The 18,552-nt window shown below is 37.8% G+C and overlaps 1 protein-coding gene across 4 annotated transcripts; it reads left to right on the forward strand.

Annotated features, from left to right (window-relative positions):
* The first annotated feature begins 1,304 nt into the window (after positions 1 to 1,304).
* Positions 1,305 to 17,722, forward strand: LOC115436527 (SUN domain-containing ossification factor). Of its 4 annotated transcripts, none has more exons than XM_030159387.1 (24): positions 1,305 to 1,584; positions 4,095 to 4,209; positions 4,384 to 4,509; positions 5,227 to 5,456; positions 5,614 to 5,712; positions 5,795 to 5,918; positions 6,013 to 6,130; positions 7,794 to 7,918; positions 8,027 to 8,094; positions 8,208 to 8,315; positions 8,491 to 8,596; positions 8,992 to 9,012; positions 10,315 to 10,370; positions 11,046 to 11,128; positions 11,323 to 11,388; positions 11,485 to 11,550; positions 11,647 to 11,743; positions 12,083 to 13,423; positions 13,526 to 13,613; positions 14,083 to 14,187; positions 14,482 to 14,636; positions 16,577 to 16,665; positions 16,789 to 16,844; positions 16,984 to 17,722. In XM_030159387.1, exons 1-24 carry the CDS (start codon positions 1,520 to 1,522, stop codon positions 17,446 to 17,448), a joined length of 3,972 nt encoding a protein of 1,323 aa, XP_030015247.1. In that variant the 5' UTR covers positions 1,305 to 1,519; the 3' UTR covers positions 17,449 to 17,722. The 4 variants fall into 4 exon arrangements, with proteins under 4 accessions (XP_030015247.1, XP_030015248.1, XP_030015250.1 ...); XM_030159388.1 differs by having other exon boundaries at positions 5,798 to 5,918; XM_030159389.1 differs by lacking the exon at positions 1,305 to 1,584 and adding an exon at positions 3,118 to 3,182.
* The last annotated feature ends 830 nt before the right edge of the window (positions 17,723 to 18,552 follow it).

Genomic DNA, 18,552 nt, shown 5'->3' on the forward strand with positions numbered 1-18,552 from the left:
AATCACATTAATTTTGCTCAATCAGGTCAACTTTCTGAACTATGCTACATATTGGCTTTTTAACATTTTTGCTTACATTTATGGGCATTTTCACATCATATGATACAAAATTCTTTCATATTTCTTGCAATAAACGAGTTCTGAAGATTTTACTTTGGCCAATTTATGATTAATGGTTTTTTTAATATTACAGGTGAATGAAATGGCTTCGACTAGAAGATCTTGCAAAAATAAGCCTGACGTATTCTGCTACATCTGCGGTGAATACACCATTGTACCTAACAGGAATCAAGTGATCAAATGATTTTTTTTTTTTTTCTTAAAACCTATTTTGGGTGAGAACTATATAAAAAATCAACTGATGACTGAGTATTGCTAATATTGAAAGATGTTTCAGGATTTGTATCAGAAAGCTATTGTTTGGTGTAGGAGTACAAATGTATAGCATTTATTTTGTTTGTCTCATTTGTATCAGACAGTTATTATTTGGTGAAGGAGTATGAATGTAGAGTACTTATTTTGTTTGTTTATTTTAATTGCATTGGGCTGTTGTATATGTCCTCTTTGTGTGTGTGTGTGTGTGTGTGTGTGTGTGTGTGTGTGTGTGTGTGTGTGTGTGTGTGTGTGTGTGTGTGAATGGTGTAAGATTAATGTTAAAATTTAAAATTGTAATGTAATGTAGAGGAGACCCCAGGAAGAATAGCAACTGAATCATCAGTTGCTAATGGGGATCTTAATAAATGAAATGAAAACTGATAAAGTCACAAAAATGTAATCAATTTTGTGAGAAGATCAAATTTTTCAAAATCAAATTAGCAAAAAAAAAAAAAAAAACTGACCTGATTGAGAAAAACAGATGTCATTTTTGGATTTAGGTGCAAAATGGTCCTAATTCAGTTGAAAAAACCTAGACAACTTGCAAAATATTTTTTTATTTTTTTTATTTTTTTTATTTTTTGTAACCCAGTGTAATCGTTTGTTGCAGATTTAGACCGAGAGCTCCCTCTGGTGACACTAACACAAACATACATGCGTTTCTTTCTTTCTTTTTTTTTTTCTTTTCTGGTGAAATAGTTGTTTACTCTTTACATCTTGTTTTCATGTGTCGCTAAGTAGCTTCTCTAACCAAGCAACTGAAAAACCTACGTACAATTCCCCAGCTGCACTAATAAACAAAACCTCCCAAAACACCTGCCGTAACGTTCAAATGACTCAACTGAAGAAGCTCCGCACCGGTCAACAAAGGTGAATAAAACAAGCGCTCCCCGCAGCAGCTCAGTTTGAACTGCGCAATGTCCTCTGTGTGTTTCTATTGGACGGACGAGCACCCACACGCACTGACAGTCAAGAGCAGGTTGTGTAAGTGAAAGCAGCAAGCATCACTTATCATAACAGGTCCGTAAAATCAGTTAAGTTTACAGGAATCTCTGTTTTTCAACACAACAGAACAGACCGCTAGCTAAAAGGACATAGCGCTATTTCTGAGCACGGCGAGGATGACTATCCCGGCAGGAGAGGGATGAAGATGACAACACGGTTATGGCGAGTTGTGTCATTGTGGCTATGTGTAGCTGCTGTGTGTTGGTAAGTTAGTCTTTGTCATTTCGACCGAGTTGTTATTATAAACGCTGACATTACTTGCAATAACTTGACAACACATGCTAAGTATGCTAGGTTAAAGTTAGCTCTAGTTAGCACATTAGCAGGTTAAGCTAACGTTAACGCTGTGATGTGGCACCTGGCTGACTTTTGACATGTCAACGTTGTGAGGTGGTTAACATTAGCTTTAACGTTACTTGTGCAATCTACAGACACAGTAACTGACTGCTAAAGTAAAAAAAAAAAAAAAAAAACAGACTTTAGCCGTTGACCCGCGATGCTATAGCTTAATCATAACATTTAATAGCTTTGTCATATGTCAGGATTGACTTAGCATCAAATAAGTTAGATCAGCCTCCATAAGTTTATGCTATGTTGTAAGTTAGCTAATTGTTTTATTTTAGCTGTAGCTGTCACATCGATCCAAGACATATGGGAAACACATGACTAAAGGAACATATGATACCAGCCTCTGTAAATAAACGTCCTGAGTTGACTGTACATCAGTGGTTATGACTAATGCTGTCACAGAGCTAGCGTTAGCCGTCGTTACACAGATTTGGTTCATCAGCTCTTGACGGGATTATGGGCCTTTCACGTCAGTCATGTTAAAAGCTGGAGGGCTGTGTGAATCTGACAGACCACGGGGAAGCCAACAGAGAGATTATGTAGGATGATTATGGGCTTCACTAGTGATGTTACAGGGACATGACATGCTGTGACAGTACTGCACATATGGGGAGGAAAGTGGTGATGTAATGCAGTGGTAAGATATGTTCTGGCCTACATTCACTGGCTTTTCCTAGGCTAAAAGGGTAAATGTAGTGCAGACAGTTGGGTAAAGACTGAATTTTGTATTAAACCATCCCTGTGCCTTAAGACCACCACTTGAAATTAGCAACTATACTGTACTTGGTCATGTCTAGTGTTGTAGGATATGATAAAATGAAATGCCATGTCCAGAAAACAACTCGTATCACCATATTGCAAGTTTTCTTCAAAGTTTTGCTTGCAAGTGAAAGCTTTAGTCATGCTACCAACATGTAAACATATACTGTTATACCAGTGAGACTTAAACGTAACTGGTTGTGTTAGACTATTTATAGGAATGATCTTAAAGTTTTTCTTTGAATGGATTAAATGACAAACATATCCAAAAGGCTGGAGTTATGTTTCAGAAATCATTGTCTTGTAAGCATACAGATTTATTGTACCTTTTATGTGAATTTTTTTAGTGTATGTAATTGTAATGACCATACAGGTAGGAATATGTTGTCATCATATCTGACGATGCCTGTGGTAAACAGCTTACTTAGGTGTTGTCATGTGACATTAGTTCACACACAGCTTCAGTCAGAGGTGTGTCTGATAAGAGTGGACACGTACTTGATCTTTGCACTATGCTAATCTGTTTCACTGACATGTTGTAGGGTGCTCAGTACTTCATATCTGGCCCACATTATAGAAGCTGAAAGCTGCATTTATTGATGTCATGTTGTATGCATTTGTGTAAACACTATTATAAGTCTCCTGATGTTTTATGAATTGCTTGCAGATATTTACGTAACACATGGCACTGCATGGTAAGGTCTCTAAAAATGATCATTTTCCTATGCTTAAGTTAGATATTTCCTATTGTACTGCTTTAAAGCTCTGTCCATAAGCTGTTAGGCTACTTCTTTAGAAAGCCATACCTTAACACCGCTCTTGCTCCTGTGGGAGTTACATTATCGCTGCTGGCTTTCAATTAGGAAACAAATGCTTTATTGTTAGGCATAGTGTTAGTGATTGGTCTAGCCACACAAGTCAGGTCAGCAAAGCTGTTTCTCACACAGCCCAGAGACCAAGTAAAGTGCTTAAGCTGGAATCCCAAACAAAATCCAGATAATGGCTTGGATTGTTGACAAGTATAGTTGTTGTTGAAGTGTATGTGGCCTTTGAGATGGAGGCAAGACGACCTTTTCTCCCACAGGAATGTGACCATTATTCACAGCCCTGTTTTATTTTTTTTGCTAATTACTTTTGTTTTCCTGCTGGGAATGCAGGTGTCACTTTGATAATTAGTGTTTATTCAGTAACTAATGTAGCCTATATTCACAGAACACCTTACATTATAACAAAACAAAAGGAATATAGCTGAGGATATGAGAATATTTTTATTTAGACCAATAGTGCACTTATTTGAGGTGTGCCAATGACAACATTAACTGATTGTACAAACAATAAAGATAAATGATCTATAAATGGTCGTGGTGACTGATGAGGTCACCTGGACTTAACTGTCACACTTTCTTCTATGCATGACTCAAATGAAAAATACAGAAACAGAAGAGCTTGATGAAATACTCAACACAATTAATTCTAGAGCTAATAATTAGCCCCAAAACTTGATTTGAACTTCTACAGATATCAGGGCCTTCTCTCCCTGATGCTTTGTCAAATGGTCCATACTCATACAAATGACCTAAATGTTGTTATTAATTGTTCTTCTGTAGGTATCCTAGTTGTTATGTTGGTTGTTCAGAGGAACACAAAGAAGCCCAGAGGCCAGAACCCCCACAGGACATCATTTCGGAGGAAGAACCAAGGGAAAGTGTTCATCAGCGAAAGGTGGAATAACCAGTCGCCATATTGTCATATTTTCTTGTTTATATAACTACAATGTAAGGTTACTACCATGGTAGAAGCATATCAGAAAACAGTTGTACAGTAATCTCTAAATCTTTGTAGTCGTAGAGAGACATTCAGCGATGGTTTGATTATGGCTTTGTGTTCTCTCCTCAGGTTGAGCAGAGTTTGGTTTTAGCCACCCAGTCCTTTTCTGAAAATGAGCACTTTCAAGAGGAGGATCAGCAAAAAGAGGATCAAGCAACATCAGAAGACGTGGATAAAAAAGAGCAATATTTAGAGGTATAACAATGTCTACTTTAAAACTTGTTGTTAGTTGAAATGGTTTTGTTTCTTCTGCACAGTTTAGCTTTATAATTAATTTGGTTTTGTTGATCTTTTTCTTGTCATCAAGACATTCTCCAAAACCTCCCTTACTCCCAGATGGGTAAAATGCTAAGAAATAAAAAGGCTTTACTTTGAATAATAAGTTGCTCATCAGCTCCTCCTCCCTCCTTCCTCTGTTGGTTATTTCAGAACTTCAGGAAAAATCAAGTTTTTTCTTTTGCTCAATATGGTCCCTTCTCAATGAAGTATCACAAAAGGTGTCGAGGTTTACATCCCACCTTTTCTTACTATAGGCTTACTAGATCCAGTACAATTGCATTACAAATTAAGATCTTTTATAAAGTACTCTGCACAGTGACAATCAAGCATAAAACTGAGGTATGTCCGAACAGAAAATCTATTACGATCTGAAATAATCATCATCATCAAATCATCTCAATGACATGTTTGATGAAACATTTTTAAAGGTTAGCTTTGCTAACAGAAAAGACAGAATAATTGCTTCAGACTTGGATAGTGTACCACATGAATTGTAATACCCTTTTCTTATTGATTGTTCCAGGAACACATGAAGCTTAAAGTGTCTCTATTGGTCTATCTAGCTCATACTAATGGACCGGCCTTATAAGAATTCCCTTTATCATATCTAATGTCTCTCTGTTCATATGTTAGGTTGTTGAAGTGGAAGAGCCTGCTGCTGAGGTAGAGGTAGAGGCAGACGAAGGAATACAACTTGAGCAAGAATCTCAGCAGAGCTCAGAATATCAACCCTCTGAAACCTCCAGCGGGCAAGATCTGGAATCAGCCTCGATTCCCCCGTCACCTGACACTGTCTCTGGATTTGCTGATGAACCTGAACACGAATCCAGCCTCCTTAATCTTCAAGATAACATCCCAAATAGGCAAGTTATTATTACCTCAAAGCTCGCTGGAGGTAATATTTATAGTTAGATTAGACCTGTTTTACCCATCAGCAGCAATGAAAGAGCTCTAAAATGGTGGAAGGAAATGCATTTATAGAGAGGAGGAAATAAAACTGTTACTGTTCTTCAATTTTAGTTTTTCAGATGAAGCGTCTGACAAAGCTGAGGTCATTGATTCTGACCTTCATCCTGCAAACTGTGAGGAAGAAGAGACTAACCCCTATGACAGTGAAAGGTGGGTACTATTAATCACTTGTGACCTGTTTAATTAACTATAGCATGATCGTAACATGGACACAATACTTTTTGACTTGCAGCAATCCACCAGTTGTCCTGGAGAACACTTCCAATGTTCACACTGCAGGTACTAAAACCCACACCGACCCTGCACAGAGCTCACAGTATCTGGAGGCCAATGCATCACACGTGGCGAAAGAACAAGTAAGAAGCTCAGATACAGTGAACTATTTTCCTTTCTTCCCAGTGCCTGTCAGAGGAGGTGTCCTATCTCTCATATTCTCATTATCTTCCACAGGACTTGAGCTCCCCTGGTGCCTCAGACACAGATTCCAGTGCGAGCAGCAAAGACCCAGAAGACATCCCTACGTTTGATGAGTGGAAACGAAAGATGATGGAGGTGGAAAAAGAGAAAAGTAAGATTACATATCGTTCCTCATAACTAGTCGCTTTCTTACGTAACAGTTCTTGGAATTCACTGGGGCCCTTCCCTCAGTACTACTGTATATCCATACAGCCATCCATCAAAAAAAACATGTACATTCATACCCCCAAAGGAAACTCTGAAATGATATAACAGGCAGGTGGTTGATATAGCCGTGCTACTTCTTCACAACATGCAACATCAACAACATTTAGAAGGAGGAGGACACTGCGTTCGAAACTTTGTGTTTGTTTTATGATAACCTGGAAAGGAGATTGTCCAAAAAAACAAGTGTTCCAGTTTTTATTTAAGGCTAACATAAAGAGCTGTTGTTTAAATGAAACGGCAGTGCTGCATTTAACTTGCACTTTAAGCATGCTATGTTCCACTTGTGACTGTCCTAAAGGGAGAGTTAAAACGCCTGTTTTAAAACTGTGATTGTCCTCAGTATCTGCGCTACAGACACAGAAGAGGCAGTATTTCTCCCATCAGTCCTAGTCTTAAAGTGCCTAAGGTTGTTAGTCTTCAACTTATGAACCTGCATTTCTGCAGACCATCAGAAGAATAAGGTCAAGGTTAAATTTATTTGTATAGCACATTTACGACAACCAGCGATACCCAAAGTGCTTTACAGCCATATTAAAAGTGCCAATGCTGAAATTAAGAACAACACTAAAACAGTAAAAACAAACACAACAGACAAATAAAACAAACACAGATAAAACAGATAGAATGTCCTGCTTAACATGTGCTAAATGGCAGTGGAAACAAATGAGTTTTAAGGAAGATTTAAAAATATTAATAGACTGGGCTTTTCTGATGTCCAACAGGAGACTATTCCAGTGTTTGGGGGCTGCAACAGAAAAAGCTTGGTCTCTTGAAACATATAAGGTCAGCTGGTCCATGGACCTCATTGTTCTGGCAGGAACATGGACTGACACAAGCTCAGAAAGACAAGATGGAGCCAGCCCATTAAGACATTCAAAAATCAATAGTAAAATTTTAAAATGGATCCTGTTGCTGACAGGAAGCCAGTGGAAGGAGGCCAGGACAGGTGTCCTGTGCTGTCCAGGTGTCCAGTAAAGACAAATAGATACTCTTGAGCCCAATTCAGACCAAAGATTTGTGAGGACACGAACTGAAAACTTAAAGTAATGAATGTAATGAATGTCAATGTAATGGTTTGCATTCTTAGATCCTGACAGTGTAGATCAATTCAATGAGACGACATATCAGGCTTTCATGTTTTGTTTTGGAAATGAATATATTTTATAGCATCTTAAAAAAGAAACAAAGTAAAAGTGAGTTAATTACTAGAGCTGGATTTCTGGTATTAATGAAAGGGTGAAAATCTACAAAAACAAGAGGGCTGAGAATTTCTGGCAAAGAGGAGCTGGTGTCTACTAATAATCACAGAATAGGCAAACTATTGAGACTGAATTTCCCCAGAGAATCTCATTATATTGTGCACTTTCTGGTAATGTGAGCTGCAGTGGAAAAACATGCACCATGCAGCATTAAGTTTTAAAACCTTTGTTGGAAATCTCTGTTGTGAATCAGGTTTATGTGACCTAAAACTACAGGATTATAAGAAGTGAATTGCAACATTTCCATACAAATCTTCTCAAACAAATCTGTATTTTCTACTTTTTCAGCTCAGTCTACTCATACCTCCACTAATAGCGTTTCTCACACGGTGAAGAAAGTCCAGAAGAATTTCAACAACTATGCCTCAGTGGAGTGTGGAGCCAAGATCTTGGGAGCTAACCCAGAGGCTAAGGTATTGTACATAAGAGCACTGCATACAGAGGATATTGTCTGTCGCTTTTGATAGTGACAAGCAACTGAAAAGAGATATGAATTAATTCATTTATTTGTTTTTACACAGAGCACTTCAGCCATATTGAAGGAGAACATGGACCTGTACATGCTTAATCCGTGTAGTAATAAAATCTGGTATGTAGTGCACATTATTTGTTTGCATTTACTTTATATATTCAACCAAATAAAATGTCTTTCAGTATCAACTAGATTCTATTTTCTCAGTGTCTTTCTCTCTTTTGTCACAGGTTCATTATTGAGCTCTGTGAGCCCGTCCAGGTGAAACAGTTGGATATTGCAAACTTTGAACTCTTCTCTTCTACTCCAAAAGACTTTCTCGTCTCTATCAGTGACAGGTGTGACACTGCAACTGTCTGTATTTGATACAATAGGGAAATATTTCTAGTATATTTTCAGTGCAGAAATAACATATTTAATGAAGATATACCAGAGTTTTTCATTTTTATTGTCTTCGTTATCCTAACTGGTCCTATAATTGTTAGCTTATCTTGTATTTATCTATGATTGCAGATATCCAACAAACAAGTGGCTGAAGTTGGGAACATTTCATGCCCGTGATGAACGTACAGTACAGAGTTTCCCACTTGATGAACATATTTATGCTAAATATGTGAAGGTAAGTACAATATTGTTGTTTCTGGACACACGACTCTTACATCTGTATCTACTCTTTGTAATCTGTCACCTTGAATACGAGCATGCTGTTTGTATGCACTTCATCTTTAAATGGTGTTTTTTACTTGTATATGGGACATCTTTGCCTGTATTTTGTTTCTTTTTCTAGCATGTACAATATTAAGTCATTCCATTGTTGCTAACTATTAGAGACAGTATACAGTATGGATGCTCAAAAACACTTATCAAACAGCACATGAATTTATGCACTGCTGTTATTTTAGATCTGTCTCGATAAGAGGCCTGGCAACCAACAACCTACATTCTCGACTCTTGTTTGAATGCATGTCTGACTCTCTTTAATCTTTTTTCTTTTTTCTGTTTCCCTTGCTTCAGATGTTCACCAAGTACTTAAAGGTTAGCCTGTTTTTCTTGTGGAGGACTGTGGTTGTCTGAATTAAATTAACATGAATATATATGTCTTCCCCTTGAAGTGGCATGATCTAGTGAACTTGCTGTGCTATGTGGTAATCGATTATTACTATAAGAAGCACTATTCCAATGCATTTGAGTCACAAATGACACCATGAAATTAAACACATCTGATTCATTTCAATTAACACACCTCATTTAAACAATGCTAATAATCTTATTTACCATGATCATACCATGATCTCTGTGCTATGCTTACACAGTAACATACTACCAATCAGTCTCAGTGTTTTCTTTTAAAGGGGTTCTATGTAGTATTGATTTTCCAAACTCTCAGTAAAAGGGCGACATCAGGTACCAGAACACACTTAGGTCTGACAAACCCACCAGTGAATCAACACCATATATCCACAGACTGTATCAGTCACTGAATAAAGTATGACGCTCATTATTTACACACATCTGTATTATGGTATCAAGTTTTCTTCTTCAAATTAAAACTTGTACCCGCTTATTTTAACAGTCAGTCAAAATAACACTGTGTCTTATAATCTTCACATGCTGTATCAGCTGATAGTTTACATTATAGCTCTGTTTTTAGACAGAAAACAACCGCAGTAAAACCACAAATCACTGTTTTCTGCACAGTTTGTGTCGTCAATAGCTGCGCTAATGATCTGTTTGGAATCATCCAAACAACTGTCACAGTTTAGTCTGAACTGTGGATCAACAAACAGCAACTTAGCAAGGATAATAACATCACATAATAACTTTATACATTCATGAGCTGTAATTTCATCATCAAACTTCATTCTTTTCATTTACAGCTGTGGTGAAAACAACAACAGTGCTTCTAGCTTTTATCACTTTGTCACTTTCTTTGACTCTACAAGTTGTTTCTTAGCAGTTCTCATCCCATCAGGTCACTTTTTGACGCTTTGGTCAAAGGCCTCATGGTGTCAGTTTTCGTCACCATGGCAAACTGGCAGAGTGACTCATTACTCCCTCTAGTGGTCAAATAAATCTGCTAGCTTGTCTGAATATATTCGGTGCATATCTCTAATCCAATACAATGAGATCTTTGGCATAACTTTTATTATAAACACTCTAATGATAATTTCCGGTCATGTTTTAGTATTTGAAAGTAGATATACTACATACAGCCCCTTTAACTGAATGTGCTGATGTTAAACTAAGTTATAGCTTGACTACTGCTGAAATAGTTAAATCAATGTTTTATAATTGACTAATGTGTTCATATATTGTTTTTTGTATGTGTGTTTTTAGGTAGAGCTGGTCTCTCACTTTGGCTCTGAACATTTCTGTCCACTCAGTCTCATAAGGTACATACTCATACTGTTGTAATTAGGAAATACGATTTTTTAATTTAGGGAAGTAAGAACCGGGGAATAAATAACGTTTGGTTTTCTTTAGCATTTTTTGTTGTTCATTTTTTGACTTTCTTAAATCATACTATTGTGTGTTTTACAAGTTGTAGGTTCCACATTATTAAATATTAAACTGTTGAATGTGCGAAATATTTAGCTCACATTTACAGTGTACCACAATATAGAATAGTGAGAACTACTGCACATGCAGTCAGCAGTGCTTTTCATGTCTGTAAAATGTAAATCTATCACAACATAACATTATTGCAACAGCTGACCCATAGTAGCTATTTTTAGAATTATGATGTGTTTGCAATTTTGATGACAGTTACATGACAGTTATATAACATCATCACATACAGTATGTGACAGTTTTTATTTACATTTATAATTTTTTCATTAGCTTTTGAATTAAATTTTGGTAAATGAAACATTGTGTTAAAACTTGAGAAGAAGGAGCTGTAGGCATACTTCCTCTAACTGTAGACTTATTGCAAACATCTGGCTTCTTCCCAGTGGCTGTTAAAGCCTTCAGAATGAAACAGATTTAAATAGCTGCATATGACAGCTTAGATTTCACTGTTACATGAGCATGGTTGTGGAATGATTTCGATGCACTTTTGTTGCCAGGGTGTTTGGCACAAGCATGGTGGAAGAGTATGAGGAGATAGCTGATCCCTCGGAAAGACCAGAAGACCAGGACGATGACTTGGGTGAGAACTGAAGATGTCACTTGTGTGTTTTTTGTTTTTCTCAGTCTGTGTTAAAATTACAAAAGGCAGAATACACGCAGTACAAAACTCCTGAGTAGAAGTGTGAAGATATTCTAATGAGCTAGTCCAACTCAGTCTGTTCTGTTAATGACTGGAGGCAGAATGTGTTTTAATCAAGACATTTCTGCCGACAGATTATCCTCCTGGATATGCACCTGGTGAAGACAAATATTCCAAGAATCTGATTGGATCTGCAAAGGGTAAATTTAGATTAAACTGATTTATTGTGCATAAAGATTTGTTGTGCATGAAACTCATATTAAAGTGCTTCTCTGCTGTTTGAATCTTTTCCTCAGATGCCATCATGAACATGGTTAACAATATTGCTGTCAATGTTCTCGGTGGAGGCCCAGAGATGCAAGGTACGACCCCCGTGTAATGCCTTCATATTGTGATTACTTACTGATACTGTGTTGGTATTTTACTGACATTTTTTTCTTTTATCTTGCGTTTCAAAGGCAATATTTCATCCCAGGAAGTGAACATGACTGAGCCAACATCCCAACCTGAACCCACCACTGAGATCCCAACAACAACAACAGACCTTACATCTGTGTGAGTAACTTTCACATGTTTTATTTTCACTTACACCTCTCAAGTCCTAAAATCAATCTTTACTTTGTTTTTTTTGTTTTGTTTTGTTTTTCAGATGGTTTTAGATGTTAAGAGCAAAAACATCACAAGTCTGCATGTAAAACAATAAAATAGATGTAAATATTTATTAAATTGCTCTCTTGTTGGGGTTTTTGTTTCCGTCTATGACTTGAGAAATACTGAAAGAGCCTATTTTAAATTCAACATGAAGATGAGCTTGAAGCACATCCGATTTGACCTAACTGATGAACTACTTCTACTGTATTTAATTCTTGTTATTTTGGGCTCATCCCTCTCTAGTTCACACTTGGAAGAGATTTTACCGAGCTCTGATGACTCTGCAACTGAACCCCCCACTTCAGACACTCCTGTACCGGACACACCTACCACAGATTCCATCGACGAAGAGCTCCCTCCGGTGGAGGATAAAATAGTCATTCCTTTAGAGCCAGATGAGGAGGAACCCATCAGCTCCACCATCACCCTCCTGGATAAAGAGGAAGAGGTGGATGAAGAAAAAGAGAGACAGTATCACGAGGAGAGGCAACAAGAAACCCAGTATTACTGTGCGCTGCTGCCTTCGTTTTCCTCCACTTGGTCCTGTGCTGCTTCCCTACAGGAGTATCTTTTGCAACAGTGTTCAGTTTTGATGTCCAAAAAACGGAAATGCCAAATACTACAAAGAAATAATCAAATGGAAAAAGAAATCCTCACACCTGGTTTCCTCCTCCCCCTGCCTCCATCTGCCTGCCCTGAACCAGAGCAGCACCACACTGAGGTATATCAGCCTCGTGAACAACAACAAGCTGCTGAGCCTGAGCCAGAGACCAGAGCCAGTCCATCAGAAGGACCACAGCCTCCAGAGGAAACGGTAGAATCTCATAAAGAGTCAGAACATCCTCTACTGGAGCCCAGTCAGACCTCAAACCTCCCCCTACCCAGTGCCACTGATTCATCGTCTGCCAAACCTATCCCTATTGTGGAAACGCCACAGCTTATTACTGAGGAACCAGGGAAGAAGCTAAAGCCAGAGATGAGTCAGGATGTTGAGGGTGAAGAGAAGGACGTTGAGCTGTCAGTCTCTGTCAGTGCCTCCAGCTATGCAAAACCCACAGTCAGTGCCACAGTGGACGATACCTCAGCGGTTCAGTCCGAAGAGAAAATCGATGCTTCCCAGCCCGAGGCAAAGACTCCCATCCAAACTCCGGATATGACAGATCAACCCCAAGTTCTTCCTCCACCCACCTCTGTTCATGTAGATCATCACCCTGATCCACCAGAGGTTCCTGATCCTCCCACTGAGCCATCTCACCCAGTTCTAGACACTGTTCCTGAACCTGAGCCCTCTGACAGCCCCCCGCTCATTATAGAAACAAAAATAGAGGACCTTGCAGAGGACATTGCCTCGTCGTCAGGTGCCAATGGTCAGCTGCCTCGCCCTTCCTCTGTGGCTCCTTCATCTACCTCAGTGTCCCTCTCAGATATCTATGCAGAGCCTCCGAATGGCACGGAGCAAAACGGGAACCCGGTGCACGGCTCCAGCCAGAAAGAGTCTGTATTTATGCGACTCAACAACCGCATCAAAGCCCTGGAGATGAACATGTCACTCAGTGGACGCTACTTGGAGCAGCTCAGCCAGAGGTCAGGAACAGATGCATGGAACAAAAAAAGTAGTTTTTCATCTTCCATGTTTGAAATGAATTGATTTAACTTAAGACTTTTTTCTTCATGTTGTGATTTAAGGTATCGAAAGCAGATGGAGGAGATGCAGAAGGCTTTCAATAAAACTATCATTAAACTCCAGAATACTTCTAGAATAGCAGAGGAACAGGTAAGAAATAAAAAAAAACACAAATGTTAGTTTAAGCACTTACAATGTGTTCCTTAACCTCTGTTAGAGTGTGTATGTTTTTATGTTTAATATCTGTTTTATTGTATTTCTAGTCCTGATGCTTTTACTTGTGTGTTTGTTGTTTCTAAAGCCTAATCAGGCACAAGGACAGCATTTTGGCTACAGTTTGTAGTCCTGAGCTCTTTGCATCATCTGCATTTTTCTTAATATAGCAAAGTCCACATGTATTGTAACTGTCAAAGCGATTAAATAAGTAAATATAGTTAAATGTCTATGTTCAACCGGGATTCAACCAAAATTGTTGTATTATATTAATATAGAATGTGATTACTTTTACTAAATTGCTTGATAGTGGAAGTAATGCTGCTTAGGTGCTAGGAGGCATTTCAGCAATGTGATTTTTATGTGTATGTAGTCGTTAGCTCAGTTGTCCTTTTTTTCTTATTAGGACCAGCGTCAGACTGAGTCTATTCAGCTGCTGCAGAACCAGCTGGAAAATGTGACTCAGCTGGTTCTCAACCTGTCTGTCAAAGTCAGCCAGCTGCAGAATGAGGTACAAACAACGCTCAGGGCACAACGCCCTCATCTATAATTACAATTGTGCAGACTGGGATAAGTCTGAATTAGTTTTAATGTTCTTTTTTGCCATTCCAAGTAATTAAGATGCACAGTTTCTTTTGCCCACTGGATCCTGATGCATTGTTAAAACTGGTCTTACTTTAGCATAACAAGCATTTTTAAGGTTACTGAACTAGTTAGTGTAGTAGAGCATCAATTATGTCACATGTCCTTCATTTACATATATTTCGTTTTGTTACAGAGATTCTAACAATGATCTGTCTCTTAGGTGTCAGACAGACAGGCCTACCTGCTGCTCTCTCTGGGGTTGTGTCTGTGCCTCGGTCTGCTGCTTTACGTCAGACGCCGCAGCATCTCCACGCCGCCAACCACAGACCCAGAGCCGCCAGAAACCAAGACCTACACATACCGCTGCCCAGAAAGGTAGACAGACAATGAAACAATATGATCAGATCTCAACTGATACTAGACTGGCACTGATTCCAATACAGATATTGAAGAGTAGTATATGTCTTGATATCACTTTTTATAAGAATGTAAAGCTTTTGTATTTGTAGTTGTATTTATTTATTTAGTAACAGGACAGGGTGTGTTAGCATTAGTTACAAAGAACAAGACGCATGCACCAGATTTAGCAGAGAAGCTGATTTCCATCTGTTGTCCTGGACAAACAACTAACATAACAAACATCACTTAGATTACAAAGTCATAATATACTGGAAGAAAACTGTTAAACATGACAGATATGGGAAAGTCTGCTCAGATTGAATGGCTTCAGCCAGATACATAAAATACATTCAATACATACAATACTTTCTAAAAATACACTAACTTTCCTAGAGCAAGAAGAAGATATAAAAGATAGAATGAGAAGGAGAGAAGAAGAGAAAGAGAAGGAAAAAAAAAGGATCTAGAAGAATAAATAAATAAATAGAGTATATAAGCTAATTGTACAATTGCAAACTAGACATAGAAAAAAGTACAAATAAGAACTATTGGGCTAAAAACGTCAGTAAGAACTAACCAAGACAGTTTATATAATTCATATGTGCAGAGGTTAGTACAGTAGTTATTTGTTTGACCCGACTGGAGTCTTTGCCATAGACACTAGAATGCATATTAGTGTTGGCAGTGCTGGTCATCTAGTCATTTTTTTGTAGCATTATAAAAACACTTGTAAAAGGAGCAGGTTTTCAAGTTGTTGGGGAGACGGTTCCATACTTTAAACAGCCTTATATGAGAAGGCTGTCTGCGCAAAAGCAGAGCTGCGTTTTTTGAATGATCTCTCAAATGTGGTTATCAATTAGTAGTAGGGACTGGATATTTTACAGTTTAACAATAGACTATTATCCAGAAAGACTGTGAGATCAGTGCATTGAACAGTAAACCTCCCTTTACTTAATGTAAATAAATAAAAACAAATACAACAAAATATATATTTGTGTTTAGACAGTGGCCCAAACACTGTAATTTTGCCTCTGTACACTACCACATTGGATTTGAAAATCTACACTGGAAAAAATCTAAATCTCACCAAGATAATTTTCACTTGTTTCATCGGCAGATTTTTTTTTTTTTTTTTTGCTTGAATTAAGCAGAAAAATCTTAAATTAAGCAAAAAAAAAAATCTGCCAATGGAGCAAGTGAAAATTATCTTGGTAAAATTTCTTGAAATGAAATTTTCAAGATTTATTTGTCTAAAAATAAGTTCTTATATCTCACTGAAAAGTTACTCTTTAGGTGATTATGTCTTATTTTATGTTCGATGAGATATTTTGACTAGAAATGAGAAAAATACACTTGGTAACATTTTGATTTTTTCCAGTGTATCAATATTTAATCGAAGTGTGGACTTTCAGCTTTAATCCAAGGGGTTTAACACAATATTCATTAACTATTTAGAAATTACAGCCATTTTATGCATAGTCCCTCCATTTTCAGACATTTTACAGAAACAAAATTAATACTAATGAACTTGTCTATATGAGTAAAATTAAAATAATAAGCATGTACGCAGTTATTTATATATGTCTGTGATAGGCTCATATCAACCAGTAAAATATTGTACACATTTGAGTAAAAACAAAACAGCCTTTTAAAGTGCGTACTACATTAAAATACCAAGTGAATACTCAATAATTAAGACAACCGATGTGAATAATCACTGGATGACATCTCCAAGTGTGCTATTACTGCTAATGGACAGGGGGTATGTGCCATGAATGGATTTACCTCATTTAGTCAGTTTGTAGATAAAAGTATTCATCAGATGAAGTCTTAAGTGATCACACACTTATGACTCATGTCTCAATAAATGTGCCTCATGCAGTATTTCCTTTCGAACATTACCATTTTCTTAATAGGCAGTTTTCCTATGATGAGGCAGGCCTGAAAAGGAGTGCATCTTATCCCCTCATACACTCTGAGTCACTCCAGTTAGACACCTCTGAAGGTAAGTAATGTACTGCGGTAAAATCCACCTCCTTGGGCATAATATTAACTAAGCATTGATTTTGATCCTTTAGTTTAAATCACCACGTCTTGGTTGACATTAAGCTCATTCTTTGATTTTCAGGCCCAGAAATGCTGCAGACTACCGCGTCACAGAGTCTCTGTCCAGCCAACAGAAAGGTGAGTTAATATGAAAGTAGTTAAGTGTCAAAATACACATGAGCAATGTTCAAAATCCTGTTTACAACTGGTTAGAAGAATAAAATGTCTTTTTTTTGCTTCTGTCTTTTACTTCGCTTCATGACCTTCACCTACACAGAAGAGACGCAAAAAGGTGAAATCCATGGAGGAAGTGGAGACTCTGAAACCGTCATTTCATGCTGGTCCAGAGCTGAGGAACGGAGCTGCTGTATGTAACGGAGTGCCTGTCCTCACGCATCCAACGCCCCTTACAAAAAGGTTACTTCAGCCGACATTCAGAGACTCGCCATCAGAGGGCAGCTCAGAGGGATCTCATTCAGACGACCCTTCATTCTGTGGCATCACCACAGCCTGCTCTCGAATCTGTGATGGGCTTCCTCCACCCAAGACCCGAGCGGAGAAACGGGCATTAAGACGCAGGCGTCCCAAGCCTAGTAGTGGAGTTGTGGACTTACTCCAAGCCCCGAGCAGGGACAAGAGCAATTTATCGCCCATCTTTACAGTACAGGACATGGTGAAGAGAAAAATGGAGCAAAGCTCTGGAACTTTTGGAGTAAATGTCTCACTCTCAGGTCCAGTTTGACTTAAAAAAAAAAAAAAAAGACAAATGGCAAAAAGACACCACTTCTTCTCATTCACTGCTCAACTCTTTGTAAAAGAGGAAAGATGTTTATTTCTGTAGCTACAGGCAGCTTAAAGTTTTACCCTGAGACAATCCCCTCACTCTTATTCCACTTCTTCTTATTGTTTATGTTCTCTGTTCAAATATAGTTGTCAGACATCTATATTTGTTATACTTCAAATCAAAGCAATGTCTTCCCAGTTTAATATTAAAGCTTTTCTCTTGTTTGGAAGAATCGACTGTGACCTTTGGCTGTGAAGCCACTTCTATCTGGACACTATCCCAGATTTGAGCACATCCAACAGCACTTTAAGGAACTGTTTTTGCACATTCACACATGCTTTTCAGTCTGTAATTTCATATTACTGAAATAGTTATCGCTAAACTCTTAGTCAGCCTATGGCCTGGACATTGGTTCAGGCCAGTCTGTTATAATGTCATAAAAGCACAGACACTTACTGGAATAACAGTAATAATGTTTGGGTGAACATTCAGCTAAATATAACAGGATTATCTGCAGTGAAATACTAAATATATGGAGGAGGGTTAATTCACCCTGTGCACAATAGATGGTGCTAGACAGCCATAAAATACTGTATGTTTAAAGACTATGCAGAGCAAGACACAATTGTAGGTTATGAGGTGAATACATGTTTGGATTTTTTAAAATACACCAGTAAGATGATACTTTTATCAGTTTTTTTTTTTTTTTTTTTTTTCGTGTCACTCTCATAGTTTTTTTTTTTTTCATTATTTTAGATGAAAATTAACCCTGTACATCGACCAAGGACACTCATCATGGGTATTGTAATTCTTAGTTTTAGAGATGTTCCTTGAAAAAAAAACATAAAAGAAGTTAATTGTATGTTTTTCAAAACAACAGTAATTTGATTAATCATGTCAGAATCACCAATGTTTTCTCTATTAAAACTCAGACCTCTATCACCACGTAACAGACTAAGCAATGGCACCAAATGACAAAACCGATGCCTTATCACTAATGCTTTGTGCTTGTGGGTTTATTCATTTTTCAGAACAAGTAATGAAAGGAGGAAACATTTTTTA

This window comes from Sphaeramia orbicularis, chromosome 17, assembly GCF_902148855.1.
Source record: "Sphaeramia orbicularis chromosome 17, fSphaOr1.1, whole genome shotgun sequence".
Classification (NCBI taxonomy): Eukaryota; Metazoa; Chordata; class Actinopteri; order Kurtiformes; family Apogonidae; genus Sphaeramia; species Sphaeramia orbicularis.